An 18,463-nucleotide genomic window follows, 5' to 3' on the forward strand; every position below is an offset into this window, starting at 1 on the left:
GCACGATGCGATTCGGGGAGGAACGCTGCAGAGACGCTGTGTCATTCATACGTGAAAGAAGCTGACAGATAGATTTGAACCCTATGATCTGACATTCATATGAAGTCAAGCGCCTCTGCTGGACAATTTTGGAACTTGCTGGCTGAGGGAAAATATCCATACATGAGAAAATGTGCCACATATTTGAATCAATAATTAAGTCTTAATATCGGTCCACCCTTACTGATGAACACGTGGAAGCTGCTTGAGAATCGGCATCAGCAGCTCCTGTGCAGATACATAAACCTGACTGACACCTAAAGCTTGTTTGAAAAATGATGATGACCTGTTGACTGAAATAGTAGATCTGAAGCCACAAAAATGTGGGCACCCCTGAGCTAAAGTCACAAAAGTGTGGGCACCCCAGATCTAGTGTCTCTGGTGTTATCAGACCCTGGATTTGTAGTCTGGATCACATCGCTGTCTTGCACAGATGTGAAAAAGCAATAAAACCAGAGAGCAAAAGAAATGATGATGGAAAAACATCAGCTCAGACGTACAGAGCGCTTTCATTTGGCTTGCTGTGTCTAATCCTAAAGGAACGGTCATCCCTGAGTCTCTCCACAGGACCGTAGAACAGTCGAACCCGTCTCTCATCGTGACTTGATTCCTGAAGCTACCGGTCTAACCTGTGTCCGATTGTCAATCCCGTGGTGCTTCTATGCTATTATAATCTTCTTATTTCCTCCTCGCTTTCACAACACTTGTCCTTCATGATGTCCTCACATATACACGGTATGTCGGCCAGATTTTCAATCTCCTCCACGGTTTTCTGCACCTCCTCCACCACATTTCTACCATCTTCAATCACCGATTCCTTCCTTTTGTTCTTAGTCAAATCGCAGACTTTCTCATTATTATTCTCTCCCGGTTCCTCTGAGTCGAATTCGTCGACCTCCTCGCAGACGGAATACATCCCTCCGGGGTTCTTCGCTCCCCCCTGGTGGATCTGGTGGTGCGGTCCAGAGAGATGACCCGCCGTCCTGTCGCCAGTCGCGTCCGAAGCCACGGGGATCGATCCGTTAGCCAGGGAGTGTTCTGTGCTTTGGGTCTTCGCTTTCGAGTTCTGCTGCAGAATAGAAGTAGTAGCACTAATAAGGTGTAACTTGTTTTTCAGCGGTCCTCCAGGGTTGGGGTCGGAATAGGGCAGGTTCGAAGCCCCCGTGCTCCCTTTGGAACAGGACAGACCTGGTTTGTTTCCTTTCATCATGCCCAGCACTTCATATCGGAAGCTTGAGATGTCCTGCTTCAACTCCTGAAAACAATTAAAATATAATTAAGACATAATTCATGAGGACAGTGGTGGTCTAGTGTGTAGGGCTTTGGGTTATCAATGGAAAGGTAGAGAGTTCGAGTCCCGGCTCTCCCATGCTGCCACTAATGGACCCTTGAGCAAGGCCCTTAACCCTGTCTACTCCAGGGTTAAGAGCCAGACCAAAATGTACTGGACACTGGTGATGGACTGAGTACACCAGACCAAAATGTACTGGACACTGGTGATGGACTGAGTACACCAGACCAAAATGTACTGGACACTGGTGATGGACTGAGTACACCAGTCCAAAATATACTGGACACTCGTGAAGGACTGAGCACACCAGTCCAAAATATACTGGACACTTTTGAAATTACATGAGCCTGAAATATCTGCAGTTCCACGAGACCATGGACGCATTAACGTGTTTCCTAAACATCCCTATGGGAAAAAATACCTTGAAACTCAACATCTTTACTCAACGCCACTCTAGAACCAACTGTTGTTGAGTTTCAAGGTATCCGCTGTACTTCTTTGTTTGAGGTATATCGTCAGGTTACCTTAAAGTTCTCCTCTGTTAGACCCTCTTCTGTTTTGGCATCTCGGATCATGGCAGCCACGTACCGCTTCACCAAATTTCTCAGCACTTCCTACAAGATAAAGTAAAAAATAAAAATAAAGCTTTCAGTCTGGATTGTTCAGGCCTGTGATGCAGGAGAACAGATCAAACAACTCATAAAATATATGAATAATAATGTAAGATTTAGGGAGAGACGTCGTTACCTGGTACTGGTGACTGATACGGACGTTCAGAGCAGCTTTTTTCTGTGGGAGGATGAAAACACTTAAATATGCATGTTATAGCACCTTTAACTGATAATTTAATCTTCATAATCTTTATTAATAATTAATGTAAAGTTAAAACATAAACAGCCGTTCGAGTCGAGGCCTTACACTGAGTGATCCGAACGACGTGAGTCTCTCCATTTTCCTTATCTTGAAGATGTTCTTTTTGATCCACCTGATCAGGTACCACCCAGATTTGGGGCTGGGGATTATGTTAAACGGAGGAGGCAGCGTGGCCCCCTCTTCGAAATAACTCATCCACAGCTTAGTCCGAGCGAACTTCCACTCGATGTCGGCGTGATCCTGTGGAGCAGCAGTGGACACAAGTATGTAATCAATAAACAAAACCAAGACGTGTGTGCAGAAATAAAATCAAACTCCTGACCTTATTACATCAAGCAGCTAAACTGGGTCATTGTTGGGTCTAAAAGGACAATGATCTAAAATTCTGAAATCTAAAGGTCAATTTTACCCCCAGATGGTTAGATGACCACAAAACCACCCATTTTTACCAAAACACGTCACTCACAGCGATGAGCTGATATGAGTTGTTCATCATCGCGATCAGCATGTTGAGGAGAACCACCAGAGAAATGATGTTGTACGTTCCGAACATCGTGGCTCCCACGAACTCGGTGAACTCGTGTTTTGGCTGGACGTTGGTCACGTACAAGCTGATGAGGCCGAATATGGACCAGAACAACGACTGAAGGGTTTCAAATAACCTGGAACGACACACGGGAGCAATTTAACAGGATACGAGTCCTGTTGAGCATAGAGCTTGTCAACCCACCCGATTGGACCCAGAGACTCATTTTGGACAAAAACGACACCAACAGACTCTCTAGTATTCACTTACACCAGTTTAGATCCGCCAGTTCATCTCAAGTATGTTTACATTTACATTAATGATATTCAGCACCAACCCACACTCTCAGATCTTCTTCTGTTGGATTGCTCACCAATCCACCATCCAACCTACATGGGTTTGGGGATCCTGGCTTCTCTCCCTGTCTCTGGGACTCTCTTCCACCTCACCTCCAAGAGGTCAACATCCTGTCTACATTTAAATCTAAACTATAAATTCATCTTTGGTCTCTTGCTTATGACTTATGACCACTCAAAACCTTAAGCTTTCCTTTACCAAGTCCAGTCAGGGTCAGGGACGTCACATTGGCATCAAAACTTGGCGGTAGAGGGATTGGAACCTTCTAGGACCTTCACCACTGGGTTTCCACTGTCCTGTTCTATTAAATCAAACATCGAGGCAATTCCTGCTTTATACCCAATCACGACAGCATCATGTGGAATGTTCCAAAACATCAGAAGCATTCTCTAATCCTTCCACAAACTTTCCCCTGGCTTAACTTTTTTTGAACGTATACACCTGTTACAGGTTACGTTAATAAAGGTAAACACTGGTTTCCTACCATTCTACATTGTTTTGGTACTATATCTCAGTTTTTTGATTCAGTAGGATCTGAATTCACTCACGTAGAGAAGGCGTTGTTCTGGGTGGGACAGCGTATGCCCCTGCATCCTCCCGGCTCGGCGTCGGTCTCGTAATAGAAGTAGAGCTGGTTGAGACCGTTGGCGAAGGCCAGCAGCACCAGGCAGTAGATAAAAAGGAACTTAAGGATGTCCAGGAGCATCCGGCCCAGGGAGATCTGCAGAGGACCTAGGTGCGAGTTGGCCGTGAAGAGGGAGATCAAGCGCAGGGAGCTGAAGATGTTGGCGATGGCGAAAAGCGCCTCTGCCACCAGGGTGGGATGCCACATCACCCACTTGTCCCTGTCTTTGGTATCGTTGTACTGAAGAGAAACGAGACAACAATTAATAATCACGTACTGTATCTGTAACGTGTCGCTTATTTTGGACAGTTAGAACTTACCTTTATGTAGGCTACGATCTTCAGAGAGATCGTCGCTAAATACAAAGAATTCATGACAAAATCCATCAGGTTCCACCAGTCGTGGATGTAGTCCTGAAAGCCTCCGTCCCACATCTGCTTGATCTCCGCCCAGATAAAACCTATGAAGAGCGACACCGGTCACTGGTTATGTTTAAATAAGCTAAACAGGATAAAAGTGTCGATGATTCCTGCAACCAACATAAAGGTGAAAATACTGACATGAATTTTCCCCCGAAAAACGCTTACCCCCCTTCCTAAAGGGCACGATGCAAATCCTCTCATTTCTGCATTGCTTACCATGGTGTCAGTGTATAATTACACCCCTTCTTCATCTAAATTTAGATCTTCACCTGCCAGGTCTGCATTCACTTTTGTTTTCTATAGCTACGCTTGGCAGAAGTGCCTGGCACACGTTACCTAGCACCCAGGGGAGAATCATCCATTCCAAGGGGGTGGCGGGCGGCCCTTGCCTCCTGGCTTCGGTCGCCACCACGTGCTGAGAGGCCAGAAGTAAGAGGAAGAGGAAGGTTAGGTAGGAGGCGGTGTGGCAGATGAATTTGATGAAGGGCTTGCGGATGAGTTTGCCGTAGTGGCTCTTGGGCGCTATCAGGTAGAAGACAGAGAAGAGAGGGAACATCAGGCCGATGAGGATGCACGTGATGAGCTTGCTGGCCCAGTGACGTCGCCTCCAACCCGGAAACTCGTCGTACCAGCGGGACGCCAGGAGCTGCTGACAGTTCGGCTGGGCTACGAACTAACCAAGTCACAGAAGAAGAAGAAGAAGAAGAAGATATGAAAAATGATAAAGTCGTTAAAGAGAGTCATTACAGAGTTTAATTTACTGGCTTTGTGTTTGTTTACATTTGTGGAATTTATTTATCCTAAAGCAACTTACAATTATGACTGATACAGTTTAAGCTATTAAGGGGTTAAGGGCCTTGCTCAGGGGCCCAACAGTGGCAGCTTGGCGATGGTTAGAATGAACCTGCAACCTTCTGACTACTAGAACAGTACCTTAACCGCTGAGTTATCACTGTCCTGTTTGTGCCATGAAAATATTTAGAAGCGTAACTAAGATTGTAATGCTTACAAAAGTATTAAAACAGGTCAAATAAACATAAATATTATAAAAAGATAAAATGATAAAAGTCATTTCTCATTAATTAAATGACAAATAAATGAATGATTCCATTCGGCTGCTCCTGTCAGGCATCGCCACAGTGAATCATTCATCCTCATACTTGATCTGACACAGTTTTTACACCCTCTTATTTATTCGGGCTTGGGACTGGCACTAAGGGTGCACTGATGACCCCCCCCCCCCCCCCCCCCCCCTCATCACAAATGGATAGGTTAATGTAACACGATGCGCTTTCTGTATTTGTGAGCCGAACCCCCTTAAACTCATACGCTCCTGTTTCCAGCAGTGTAGCTTTTACCATTACGCTGCACAAGCTTAACAATAAATCCAGATCCTTAGCTGTGCTATCAGCCGGTCTGGCTTCTGCATGGAAATTATTAGCTAATGTCCAATAGGGGATGGCCCCTATTAGTGCGCTCTCAATGCAGGTCCCAAGTCCAGATAGAAGAAGGATGAACATCACCCGTAAAAACTGTAAATATGGGAGAAACCAAAAGAAAAATAAATATGTATTATTACACAACTTCCCTTATCAATCTCAGAAGTTGTGAGTGTAAATCTTAAGGGAAGAAATTAGATCTGACACTGTGGTCAAGCAAACTAAGCACATCATTAAAAAATCATAAATCACTATATCTGAGCTCGGAAAGAACTGCTCCATACTGGAACTGAACTTTGAGACCTATCAGAGCGGTCAGGAACAGCAAGCTGGCTCAGAACAGCAGCCCTGATCCAGTATGAGAACCCAACCTCTGTTACCATAGAAACAGCATCTCCTCGCTATCCATATGAACGACTCTCCGGGATAAACATGAACGTCTACCTCTTCAGATGGCCAGTATAGAAAGCAAGAGCTAAAAGCTGGAGGCCGGTTAAACCTAAGAAGGAAACCCAAGAGCTTTGAACCAGACGTGTGCTTTACAGAGAATGTATCATTTATATTAGTTCTTTATTAAAATATTTTATTTACAGAAGTATATTTGTAATACAGAGACCAGAAGCAGCAGCAGAACTTGTTCCATCTTGTTCTGTTCCCCTCGGTGTGAACTTCCATTCAGTCGTTTCACCCAATTACTTTTAACTGGAACAGTAGAAACTGGAAAAGCACCAACCAGTTTATTAAAGAAATAAAAATCTCCGTGTTGCATAACTGGCAGTGCCTGCAGGGAGAGATGCTGTGTAAGGACCCTGATTGGTGGATAGAGGCGCCTGTGCATGGGTGGAAAAGGGTTCCGTTAAGAGGAGGCGTGAGCAGCAGTGTGCCCAGCTTGACTGCAAAAAAAATCGGGGATCCCCAGCAGTGGAAGACAAATACATTGGGAGAAAATGCATTAAAATTTTTTTATATATATATACAGTGTATCACAAAAGTGAGTACACCCCTCACATTTCTGCAAATATTTTATTATATCTTTTCATGGGACAACACTATAGAAATAAAACTTGGATATAACTTAGAGTAGTCAGTGTACAACTTGTATAGCAGTGTAGATTTACTGTCTTCTGAAAATAACTCAACACACAGCCATTAATGTCTAAATAGCTGCAACATAAGTGAGTACACCCCACAGTGAACATGTCCAAATTGTGCCCAAAGTGTCAATATTTTGTGTGACCACCATTATTATCCAGCACTGCCTTAACCCTCCTGGGCATGGAATTCACCAGAGCTGCACAGGTTGCGACTAGAATCCTCTTCCACTCCTCCATGATGACATCACGGAGCTGGTGGATGTTAGACACCTTGAACTCCTCCACCTTCCACTTGAGGATGCGCCACAGGTGCTCAATTGGGTTTAGTCCATCACCTTTACCTTCAGCTTCCTCAGCAAGGCAGTTGTCATCTTGGAGGTTGTGTTTGGGGTCGTTATCCTGTTGGAAAACTGCCATGAGGCCCAGTTTTCGAAGGGAGGGGATCATGCTCTGTTTCAGAATGTCACAGTACATGTTGGAATTCATGTTTCCCTCAATGAACTGCAGCTCCCCAGTGCCAGCAACACTCATGCAGCCCAAGACCATGATGCTACCACCACCATGCTTGACTGTAGGCAAGATACAGTTGTCTTGGTACTTCTCACCAGGGCGCCGCCACACATGCTGGACACCATCTGAGCCAAACAAGTTTATCTTGGTCTCGTCAGACCACAGGGCATTCCAGTAATCCATGTTCTTGGACTGCTTGTCTTCAGCAAACTGTTTGCGGGCTTTCTTGTGCGTCAGCTTCCTTCTGGGATGACGACCATGCAGACCGAGTTGATGCAGTGTGCGGCGTATGGTCTGAGCACTGACAGGCTGACCTCCCACGTCTTCAACCTCTGCAGCAATGCTGGCAGCACTCATGTGTCTATTTTTTAAAGCCAACCTCTGGATATGACGCCGAACACGTGGACTCAACTTCTTTGGTCGACCCTGGCGAAGCCTGTTCCGAGTGGAACCTGTCCTGGAAAACCGCTGTATGACCTTGGCCACCATGCTGTAGCTCAGCTTCAGGGTGTTAGCAATCTTCTTATAGCCCAGGCCATCTTTGTGGAGAGCAACAATTCTATTTCTCACATCCTCAGAGAGTTATTTGCCATGAGGTGCCATGTTGAATATCCAGTGGCCAGTATGAGAGAATTGTACCCAAAACACCAAATTTAACAGCCCTGCTCCCCATTTACACCTGGGACCTTGACACATGACACCAGGGAGGGACAACAACACATTTGGGCACAATTTGGACATGTTCACTGTGGGGTGTACTCACTTATGTTGCCAGCTATTTAGACATTAATGGCTGTGTGTTGAGTTATTTTCAGAAGACAGTAAATCTACACTGCTATACAAGCTGTACACTGACTACTCTAAGTTATATCCAAGTTTCATGTCTATAGTGTTGTCCCATGAAAAGATATAATAAAATATTTGCAGAAATGTGAGGGGTGTACTCACTTTTGTGATACACTGTATATATATATATATATACACCGCTCACAAAAATTAGGGGATATTTCAAAATGAATATGAAGCGATAAAAAAAAGAAGCATTTGATTTTTTTTTTTATTAAACAAGAACAGAACAGAACGACAAGTCAAAGAAAGTTGTTCGATTATGCAAACCAACTTTTATTTCATTGGTAAAAATGCACCATAAAAAAGGCGAGGATCCCACAAGAACTGCTGGACAATCTGATCCTGTCCATGCCCCATCGCTGTCAGTGTGTTTTGGCAGTCTTGGGTGACCATACACCCTACTGAACAGTCAATGTGTGGCACTCTCGTCCAGTTTGACATGCTTCTGTTCACCCCCACCAATATGTCACTTGCTGCTCAATCACGATAATTGAGTTTGCATCTCATTTGCATAATTGAACAACTTTCTTTGACTTGTCGTTTGTTTTTCTGGTGTTCTTGTTTAATAAAAAAAATCAAATGCTTCTTTTTTTATCGCTTCATATTCATTTTGAAATATCCCCTAATTTTTGTGAGCAGTATGCAATCCACTACAATCGTTTCTCTATAGCAGCTGAATGTATATGGTTTGGCTATAACATCTGTACTATTAGGGTCTTGGTGGGTCTAATTCATTGGCCAAACTGCAGGAAACACCCTGAACAGGCCATCAGTCCATCCCAGGACACACACACACCCACACTTATGGCAATTTCTAATTTCTAGTATTGACCTGATTGCATTTCTTTGAACCTGTTAAGGTAACCCACGCAAACACAGGGAGAACATGCAAACTCCACACACAGAAGGAACCCTGGCTACCTTGTCTGGGAGTCAAACCCAGGCCCTTCATACTGCGAGGTGACTGTGCTACCCACTGCACAATAAAAATGTAAAACTGTCTCAGTAAATCTAATAGTAGGATGATGTATTATATAAGATATGAATGTGTATGCACCATCCTTCAACCTACACTCGAGTCAACACATTTTACTTCAACGCTTCACTGCAGTTAATACGGATCGCTTGTACAGTGTATTACGGTCGGAGCTGCAGTGTCATCACCAGTACAGAAGAGGGCGACAAAGATCCACGTGAAATTACGCTAACTGTTTACTTACAAGCTAATCTTTACAGATTTACAGTATTTGAAAATAAAACGTGTGATTTGTAGTTTTATTTATTAAGAGGCATCCAAAATACTAACTGTTTAAGCATCTCTTAACTGAATACAATGCCGCTACCGTTACCGTATTTTATTGTATTTTTATCGTTTTTCGTTTTCATCTTTTTACACACCTTGTGGATCTATTTCTTTTATGTTACTTTTGATACTTTTATTTGTGCTTTTGATACTTTTTGTTCTTTCTACTGTACATCGCGTCTGCGGCCGGTGGTGAACGGTGGATGAGTTTTCCTGGGATCGGCACGATGTTGAACTATTCCGTTGACCAGCTGAGGAAGTTCAACAACTGCACTACTCCATCGTGTATTTCAGTCATCAAACAGCTTGGACTCCTTCGCCGGCCTCGTTATATTCACAGGGGCTCCCGGAGAAAGCTTGTTTATCTTCGAAACGGTAACGCTATTCCATCCTTCTGGTCAGCCGTGCGCACTGTCGCTCCGCAAACACGTCATCAGAGCGCTGCTGCCTTGCACACCAGTAGCGGTGTAGTCTCCATGACAACGCTGTCCACGGAGTGGGATGGGAAACGCGGAGTGGACTTAGCAAATCTCCGTTCTCTTCCTCGTTCCTCACAGCCAACTACACAACAATACCACTTGAAAATGGCATTGCTTAATGTTCGTTCACTCAACACAAAAAGTACTGTACTCAGTGAATTTATATCTGACAGTGAACTAGACTTTTTCTGTCTCACTGAAACTTGGCATAAACCCTTGGATTATTTTATGTTAAATCAGACCACGCCAATGGGATACTCGTATATTGATGAACCTCGTATGGAAGGGCGAGGTGGTGGTGTTGCTGCAGTCTATAGGGATGATATTAAAATAACCACTTTGTCTTTTCCTGCTGCTCTTTCTTTTGAACACCTGGCTTTCAAGTTGTCAGGGCCTACTCCTCTGGTCACTGCTGTAGTTTATCGTCCGCCAAAGCCAAACGCTTCCTTTCTCTCTGATTTTTCAGATTTTTTAACCCAGCTTAGTGCCCTCTCATCCTCTGTACTGCTTATGGGTGATTTTAACATCCATATTGATGACAACAACTGTAAATTTGCCAGGGAATTTTTGGAATTGTTACAGTGTTTTAATTTCACACAACATATACATTTTCCAACTCATAAAAAAGGTCATACTCTTGACCTTGTCTGCTCTACTGGTGTCCTAGTTCATCAGCCGTCCAGCCATGACCTTACTGTCTCTGATCATTTGACAATCATCATGGACATTGAGGTCACTAGGCCCATCACTAGAGCTAAACGTAAAATATCCTTCAGGAATCTTCAATATATCTCTCCCTCTGCTTTCTCAGATTCTCTTGTTAAAAAGATGTCTGTCTGTCCTGTACTGTCTAGTAATTCATCTGACCTTGTCGATTACTATAATGACATACTCGCCTCATGTCTTGATGAGCTGGCTCCTTTGAGAACCAAATTTGTTTCATTTAGTCATTCCGCACCATGGTACACAATTGAGCTTCACCAAATGAAATCCCGTAAACGCCAGCTTGAAAGACTTTATAAGAAAACCGGTCTAACAGTACATTATCAGATTTATTCTGATTATCTTCAACATTACAAAGACGCTCTTACGGCAGCCCGATCCACTTACTATTCCGAACTCATACATGCTGGATCAACAAATCCTAAGACTCTCTTTTCCACAATAAATAAACTTCTCAAACCAGTTGACAATACTACCAATTCCTTTACAGTTGACAAGTGTAACTCTTACCTCTCATTTTTTCAAACAAAAGTTGAGAATATCCACAATTTTCTGACAGTTTCCCCTGTCATCTCTGTTTCTCCGCCTATCTCATCTCAATTTATTACCCAGCCTCTGTCTCAGTTCTCACCTGTGTCTCTTTTGGACCTATCTGAGATCTTAACAGGGATGCGAAGCTCCACTTGTGTTTTGGATCCTGCTCCATCAAAACTTGTTAAGGGTTGTTTTCCAGTTATCTCATCACTTATCACAGAGATAATCAATTCCTCTCTTAGTTCTGGCTCAGTCCCTCAATCACTCAAATTGGCTGCTGTTACTCCCATACTTAAAAAACCTGGACTTGACTCTAACATTATGAGTAACTTTCGGCCCATTTCCAATCTTCCATTTCTGTCGAAAATACTGGAACGTGTTGTTGCCTCACAGCTCAAAGATCACCTAAATTCCAATAATCTATTTGAATCATTTCAGTCTGGTTTCCGCCCCCAGCACAGCACTGAGTCAGCCCTCCTCAAAGTCACAAATGACCTTCTTCTTTCCTCAGACTCTGGACAAATTAATATTCTCGTCCTCCTTGATCTTACTGCAGCTTTTGACACCATTAATCACTCCATTCTTCTGTCCCGCCTTGAATCCTCTGTCAACATCACTGGTACTGCCCTTTTGTGGTTAAGGTCATATCTCATAAACAGACAACAGTTTGTTAATATCAACAATTGTAGTTCTGCCATTGCTCCACTGTCCCAAGGCGTTCCCCAAGGCTCAGTGTTAGGTCCCCTTTTGTTTATTCTTTATATGCTCCCCCTTGGTGACATCATACGTCGGCATGGTTTACATTTCCACTGCTATGCTGATGATATTCAGCTTTACATCTCCTCCAAATCCATTAATACTGAACTTCACTCCACTCTGACAAATTGCATCACTGAAATGAAATTGTGGATGAAAGCTAATTTCCTCAAATTAAACTGTGAAAAATCAGATATGATCATCGTAGGTCCTACAACCCTGGCAAAAACCACAAAAAATTTTCAAATTACCATTGATAATGACACTTTGTCTCCGTCTTCTAACATCCGAAATCTTGGTGTAATTTTTGATAGCAACCTCTCTTTTGACCGCCATGTAAATCACATCACCAAAACTGCTTTCTTTCATCTAAAAAACATAGCACGTCTACGTCCATCACTCTCCTTTTCTGCCGCCGAAACCTTGATTCATGCTTTTATTACATCCAGAATTGATTATTGCAATAGCATCCTTTATGGTACATCTAACAAAATCCTAAAAAAACTTCAGTATATCCAGAATTCAGCTGCTCGCCTCCTTACTCATACTCGCTCCCGTGATCATATTACACCTGTTCTACAAAAACTTCATTGGCTTCCCGTTGCTCAACGCATTCAATTCAAAATTCTTCTATTCACTCACAAAGCTCTCCATAATCAGGCCCCATCCTACCTCACCGACCTGCTCCATCAGCACATTCCCTCCCGTAGCCTTCGCTCTTCTGAGGCTAACCTACTGTCCATACCCTCTAGGACCAAGCACCGGACCTGGGGTGACAGGGCCTTTTCCATAGCTGCTCCATCTTTATGGAATGCTCTCCCCAAACACCTACGAGATTGTCCTGACCTGTCCAAATTCAAGTCACTTCTCAAAACTCATCTATTCAGAGTGGCATTTAACTTGTAACAACACAAAATAAATGCTTTTATTTTTGCTATTCTTTTTAATAGTTTTTATACTTAGATCACGACAGAAATGTGAAGTCCTAGATCCTAAAACTTGTAAAGTTTTCAGTTTCCTGATTGCATGTAAATCTGTCCTGTTTCTGTCTAATTTTAAGAAATTGTTCTATATTTGTTGTTCTCTCTCATAATTTAGCTAATTTTTAATGAACTGTCTTATGCTGCTCTCTTTGTTTTTATCTTAATTATTCTTGATGTTGATGTACTATTTTGATTTTGTACTATGATTTGTATGGTGTATGTACGTATTTGTTTTGATTATTTGTCTTATGTAAAGCGTCTTTGAGTATCTTGAAAAGCGCTATATAAATAAAATGTATTATTATTATTATTATTACAATGATTGGTAAGGAATAAATACTAGTATAAGAGACTAGACTGAAAATGCAGCTTAATTAAAAACAGCCAGGTCAGAAAAGTTCGTCTAAGTAAAAATACAAATTTAACAGGTAAAATACTGTAAACTATTTAAGCATTAAACCTGAATAAATGCATTAATTCCAGAAAAGCTGGAACAGTGGTAGGAAAATGACGACTAGCTACATGGCTACGAGTACTTCTGTTACATCAACCTTCCCCTAACAACGTTCTGTAATGATTTAGAAATTAAACTTCATCTGCTCAATAGTTTAGTGTTTTTGTTGTATAATGTGCTTCATAATTTCTTTGAGAAACAATTCTGGACTGCAGACAGGCCAGACTTTCACCTGCGCTCTCTTACTATGCAGCCATCCTGTCGTAGCACAAGCAGGTAACAAGACTTGGGATGTATTGCTTAAGCAAGCAGGGGCATCCTTAAAAATATATATAATCTATAAGGAAGCTAATGCTGCTCCAAAATGCTCATGTATTCCTTTGCAATGGTAACAACTGGGATTTCCTTTTTCTCTTTTTATTTCCAAAAACTCTGTTTTTTAAGTGTTTCCCACCCTGGTGTAGTGAGTAATGTTTGTCACGGACATTCTACGACATTCTAAATAACTGTGTGCTTTAAACTTGTGGCAACCGTTTGGGGATGGTCCTTTTATATTTCAGAATAACAGCATACCTGGGAAAATCTCGTGAACCAACTCTAAATAATAATGGTGGTTAGATGGGTAGGTGTGCAGTCTGATGGTCCGATTTTAGCAAAATAACTTAAAAAACTGAACATTTTTAATGTATTCATGAAGCCTACGTCGTTCCCTAAAAACAGACCGAGCTCACCTCCTTCTGATGGTACTTGATGGCCAGCTTGAGCCTGGCCAGATCGTTGCCCTCGTCCTCCAGCGGGTTGATGTCGTCCCTGTAGTTGAGGATGAGCTCCAGCTCCCGGGAGCTCCTCGTCTGGTCCAGCAGATCCTTGGCGAACTGCTTGCACTGGTGCGACAGCTGCTCGTACTCGGCCTTGAACTCGTTTTCCACCTTGCTGAGCTCCTGCAGCTCCCAGCCGAGGCGGAAGGCCGTGAGGAACGGGTCCTCGCTGGACAGGGCGATCAGAGACGGGCTGGACAGGGCCTGGTAGATGTTGAGGCGCGAGCGCGAGTGACGCAGGCTGTCCACATCCGAGCCGGACACGCATTCCACGCAGTTGCAGCGCACCTCGTGGGGCTGGGGCACCGACACGCCCCTCTGCACCAGCAGCTTGATGATCTCGTAGTTGTTGGTGTGAGCGGCGAGAATGATGGGCGTTATGTCCGGGGTGAAGTCGGAGAACTGCTTGTCCAGCAGAACTGGAGGAACCTGAGAGGAGATGGAAGCTTTAATGCATGTTGTGACATTTTTTTTTTTTTTTACATACAGTGGGACCTCGATTTAACAGACTAATAAGGAGGAGCACTGGTCCATAAAATGTGACTGTCTGAAACAGCGAGGTCTTTTTCCCAGGGGGTGCAAAAATATCCGAAAGCACAGCAATAAAGCTGTAAATAAATATTAAATTTGGTGTGCTGTACTGCTGGGGAGAAATTTTCATTTACCGTGTGTGGTGGAGGAGATGTTTTTTTTTGCCGTGATAATGCGCTGGTGCAGAACTGAACACTAAATTTTGCAAAATGAAGCATAAAACACAGAGAAAAAGGCAAGAACAGAGCGAGCCTACCGACAAAACAAAGCCTCTCACTCATGTAAACAGAGAGACGTGCGCCGGCTAGTGGACGATTACTGAACTAACAATTGGACCTGACATTCAGCTTTCCAGATTTTGTCTGTTAAATCCGAAATCCGTTAAATGGAGTCTAATATAAATTAGTCTTATATGAGTGGCCCAGCAGGCAGGGTGGGTACTGAATACTCTGGGAACCTTGGTCACTGTAAGTTATTCAGTGCACTATGTGTCAAGCATATTTTTTGGAAAGACGTTTCAAGATTTTGGAGTGTGTCTGTGACAATTTGTGTTTGTTTCAGGAGAACGCCAGGCTATTAGGAATTAACATTCCGTTTTACCAGAAAGGTGTTTATTAAGGTTGAAGTCGGGGCTCTGGACAGTCCACTAACGTTCCTCTGCACCAAAAATTCATCTAGGTTTTTTATAGAATTGATTTTATAGCAATATGTTTTAATACTAGGGGGTAGTTAAAGTACCTGAGATGAGGAGTTAGGGAGGTATCTACGAGGGATCTTTGGTTGGAAGCAGTGAGGGTAGGAGGGAGGAGTAATAATGGGTCGTGTCTGAGAGACTGAGAGACGCTTATAGTCCAGATTTAGCTCCATCTGATTTCCACCTTTTTGGACGCTCAATGAAGCTTTAAGGGGAAGAAGATTCTCATGTGATGATGATGTGAAAGCAGCGGCGCATCAGTGGCTACAAGCTCAACCAAAAACATTGATTGCTGGTGGCATTAAAAAGTTGATCCCCTCAGTAAACAGCACCAGGGTGTTTCCATGACCTGCGGCCGGTGCTGACCAGCGTAGCCAGAATCACCGGAACCTTGAACAAAGCGTCACTAATACGACGTGAAAGCGCACGAGTGCTAAAAATCTGCCTGAGAATTTACATCCTCATCCTGAGGTGTGAGAACGTGTGAATTCAGGATGCCAGACTGCACCAGCTATTTCTGTAGCCGTCTTCATTCAGACGACAACAAGCCCAACCTAAATCCAGCCGTCGATCCCTGCCAAACAAATCTGCAGGTTAGAAAACCTTTAGAAACGAGTAATCTATATGTTAGACGCACGATAAACGTATGGATTTGCTTTGTTAAGGAAATATGAGCAGATTCCACTCATACGTATGAACTTAATCACATTATACAGCAAATACTGAGAGATAAATTAGACGCACTCGCCTGCAGGCTGATATTTAATATAGAAAATGATGGTGAGTGACGGGATTATTCATTTAGCAGGACCTTCTCGGCTGAGGAGGACGTTACTTATTGAGCGAGTCGTTTAACTGAAGAGCTCCCAATGGACGTCAGTATTCCAACACTGATATCATCAATCCTCCAAATCACACTTTGATTGGCCTGATTTAACTGGCTTAACAATTTTAAAAGCAATAAATTGTACGATTTTATCCAAAGCGACTTACAGTACTGTGACAGTATATTATCTAAACAATTAAGAGTTAAGGGCCTTGCTCAAGGGCCCAATAGGAACAACCTGGCAGAGGTGGGGCTTAAACCAGCAACCTTTTAAACGTAATGACTAGTCCAGTACCTTAACCACTAGGCCACAACTGTCCCAAAGCAACTGTCTAAGCAATTGAGGGTTAAGAGCCTTGCTCAAGGGCCCAAAAGTGACAAACTGGCAGTGGTGGGGCTTGAACCAGCAACCTTTTGATTACTACTCCAGTACTTTAACCACAATTGTTTCAAAGCAACTTTCTAAGCAATTGAGGCTTAAGGGCCTTGCTCAAGGGCCCAACAGTGAAAGACTGGTAGATGTGGGGCTTGAACCAGTGACCTTTTGATTACTAGTCCAGTACTCTAACCATTAGGCTACAACTGTCCCAAAGCAACAGTCTAAGCAATTAAGAATTCAGGGTCTTGCTCAAGGGCCCAGCAGTGACAAACTGGTAGAGGTGGGACTTGAACCAGCAACCTTTTGATTGCTAGTCCAGTACCTTAACCATTAGGCTACAACTGCTCTAACACAGGGTTTTTCAAGAAAATGGGTTAATAATAATAATAATAATAATAATAATAATAATAATAATAATAATAATAATAATAATAATAATAATAATAATAAGGCACATAAACACAAAATGAACTTGCACACAAACGCCCCCTTGTGGAGGCTTTACGCCACACCTTGTAAACCACAGTAGGACCAGTTAGCCTAATAGGTAGAGCTTTCGGCTGTCAATCAGTAGATTGTCAGTTCAAATCCAGGCTCTGCTTTGGATAGCCACTGTTGGGCCCTTGAGCAAGGCCCTTAACCCTCTGTTTTGTTTTCCAAGCCATATAGAACTACACATTGCGTTGACCATCCAATCCAGTGACGACCTCATCTTCTCCATCTCCCGGTCAGTGAGGGCAGGGCTGCTCCGTTACAGCTCCAGACATTTTAAATCCCGTCCCAAGGTCGTGACAAAACATTCTAGTCAGAACCAGGGTCCCATCAATCAGACAAGCTGAGAAGCTCCTGAATGCAGCTTAATTTTATCTCCCAGACTTGAATGCTTTAAACGGACTGGAGGGATTTAGAAAATAAATAACAGCAGTTAGGGAAATTGCCTCTGCAGCCGTAAAGAACTTCAGAAGAAGCGGCCAGACAGCCAGATAAAGCTCAGGCTGATAGCGCTTACTGGTCGTGTCCAAAAGAGGGAAATAAAGAAACGTTTCAGCATCGAGCTGCCACACGAGAGTCCGTTAAAGCTTAATAAGCTCAGATAATTCACCGACGTTGTTCTGTGAACTAAAGGATCTGGAGCTCTTACCTGCATCCCACCCTTGGGCTTCTTGTGGTTGAGCAGCAGCTCCACGGCCCCGACCACCTCCTTGCGTATGGCGTGGAGCAGGGCGTCGCCCACGTGCACGTTGAAGCTGAGCAGGAGCTCGATGATCTCCAGGTTCTCATTTTCGATGGCGATGAGCAGGGCGGTGCGGCCCAGCGGGTCGATGCAGTTGATGTTGATTTTGAAGTAGATCTCGGCCTCCACCAGGGCCTGTTTCACGCTGGCGTAGTCGCCCTTCTCCACGGCGCTCAGGTAGGCCTTCTCCATGGGCGAGAGCTCGGACTCGGCTCGCACGATCCGCAGCGGGATGCGGTCATGGTAGGACGAGTTGTCGGGTCGGCGGTAATACAGCTGAGACATCTCGGCTATCCCATGCTACACCGGGGCTGCGGGAATATGAAAAAGAAAAAGTATAATATGCAGACTACACTGATCAACCATAACATTAAAACCACTCACTGTACATTTTATCAGCTCCACTTACCATATAGAAGCACTTTGTAGTTCTACAATTACTGACTGTAGTCCATCTGTTTCTCTACATACATTTTTAGCCTGCTTTCACCCTGTTCTTCAATGGTCAGGACCCCCACAGGACCATCACAGAGCAGGTATTATTCAGGTGGTGGATGATTCTCAGCACTGCAGTGACACTGACATGGTGGTGGTGTGTTAGTGTGTGTTGTGCTGGTATGAGTGGATCAGACACAGCAGCGCTGCTGGAGTTTTTAACCACCTCACTGTCACTGCTGGACTGAGAATAGTCCACAGTCCTGTGACCACTGATGAAGGTCTAGAA

At 43.5% G+C, this 18,463-nt stretch overlaps 1 protein-coding gene across 1 annotated transcript; it reads right to left on the minus strand.

The window, feature by feature from the left end:
• Window positions 1–706: 706 nt before the first annotated feature.
• On the minus strand, window positions 707–18,027 carry trpc4a (transient receptor potential cation channel, subfamily C, member 4a). The gene is made up of 10 exons (XM_063014129.1): window positions 17,647–18,027; window positions 13,989–14,504; window positions 4,470–4,806; window positions 4,032–4,171; window positions 3,635–3,951; window positions 2,670–2,865; window positions 2,249–2,443; window positions 2,078–2,119; window positions 1,855–1,944; window positions 707–1,294 (listed from the first exon to the last, which is right to left on the minus strand). Exons 1-10 carry the CDS (start codon window positions 18,022–18,024, stop codon window positions 707–709), a joined length of 2,799 nt encoding a protein of 932 aa, XP_062870199.1. The 5' UTR covers window positions 18,025–18,027.
• Between the last annotated feature and the right edge of the window lie 436 nt (window positions 18,028–18,463).

This window comes from Trichomycterus rosablanca, chromosome 18, assembly GCF_030014385.1.
Source record: "Trichomycterus rosablanca isolate fTriRos1 chromosome 18, fTriRos1.hap1, whole genome shotgun sequence".
Classification (NCBI taxonomy): domain Eukaryota; kingdom Metazoa; phylum Chordata; class Actinopteri; order Siluriformes; family Trichomycteridae; genus Trichomycterus; species Trichomycterus rosablanca.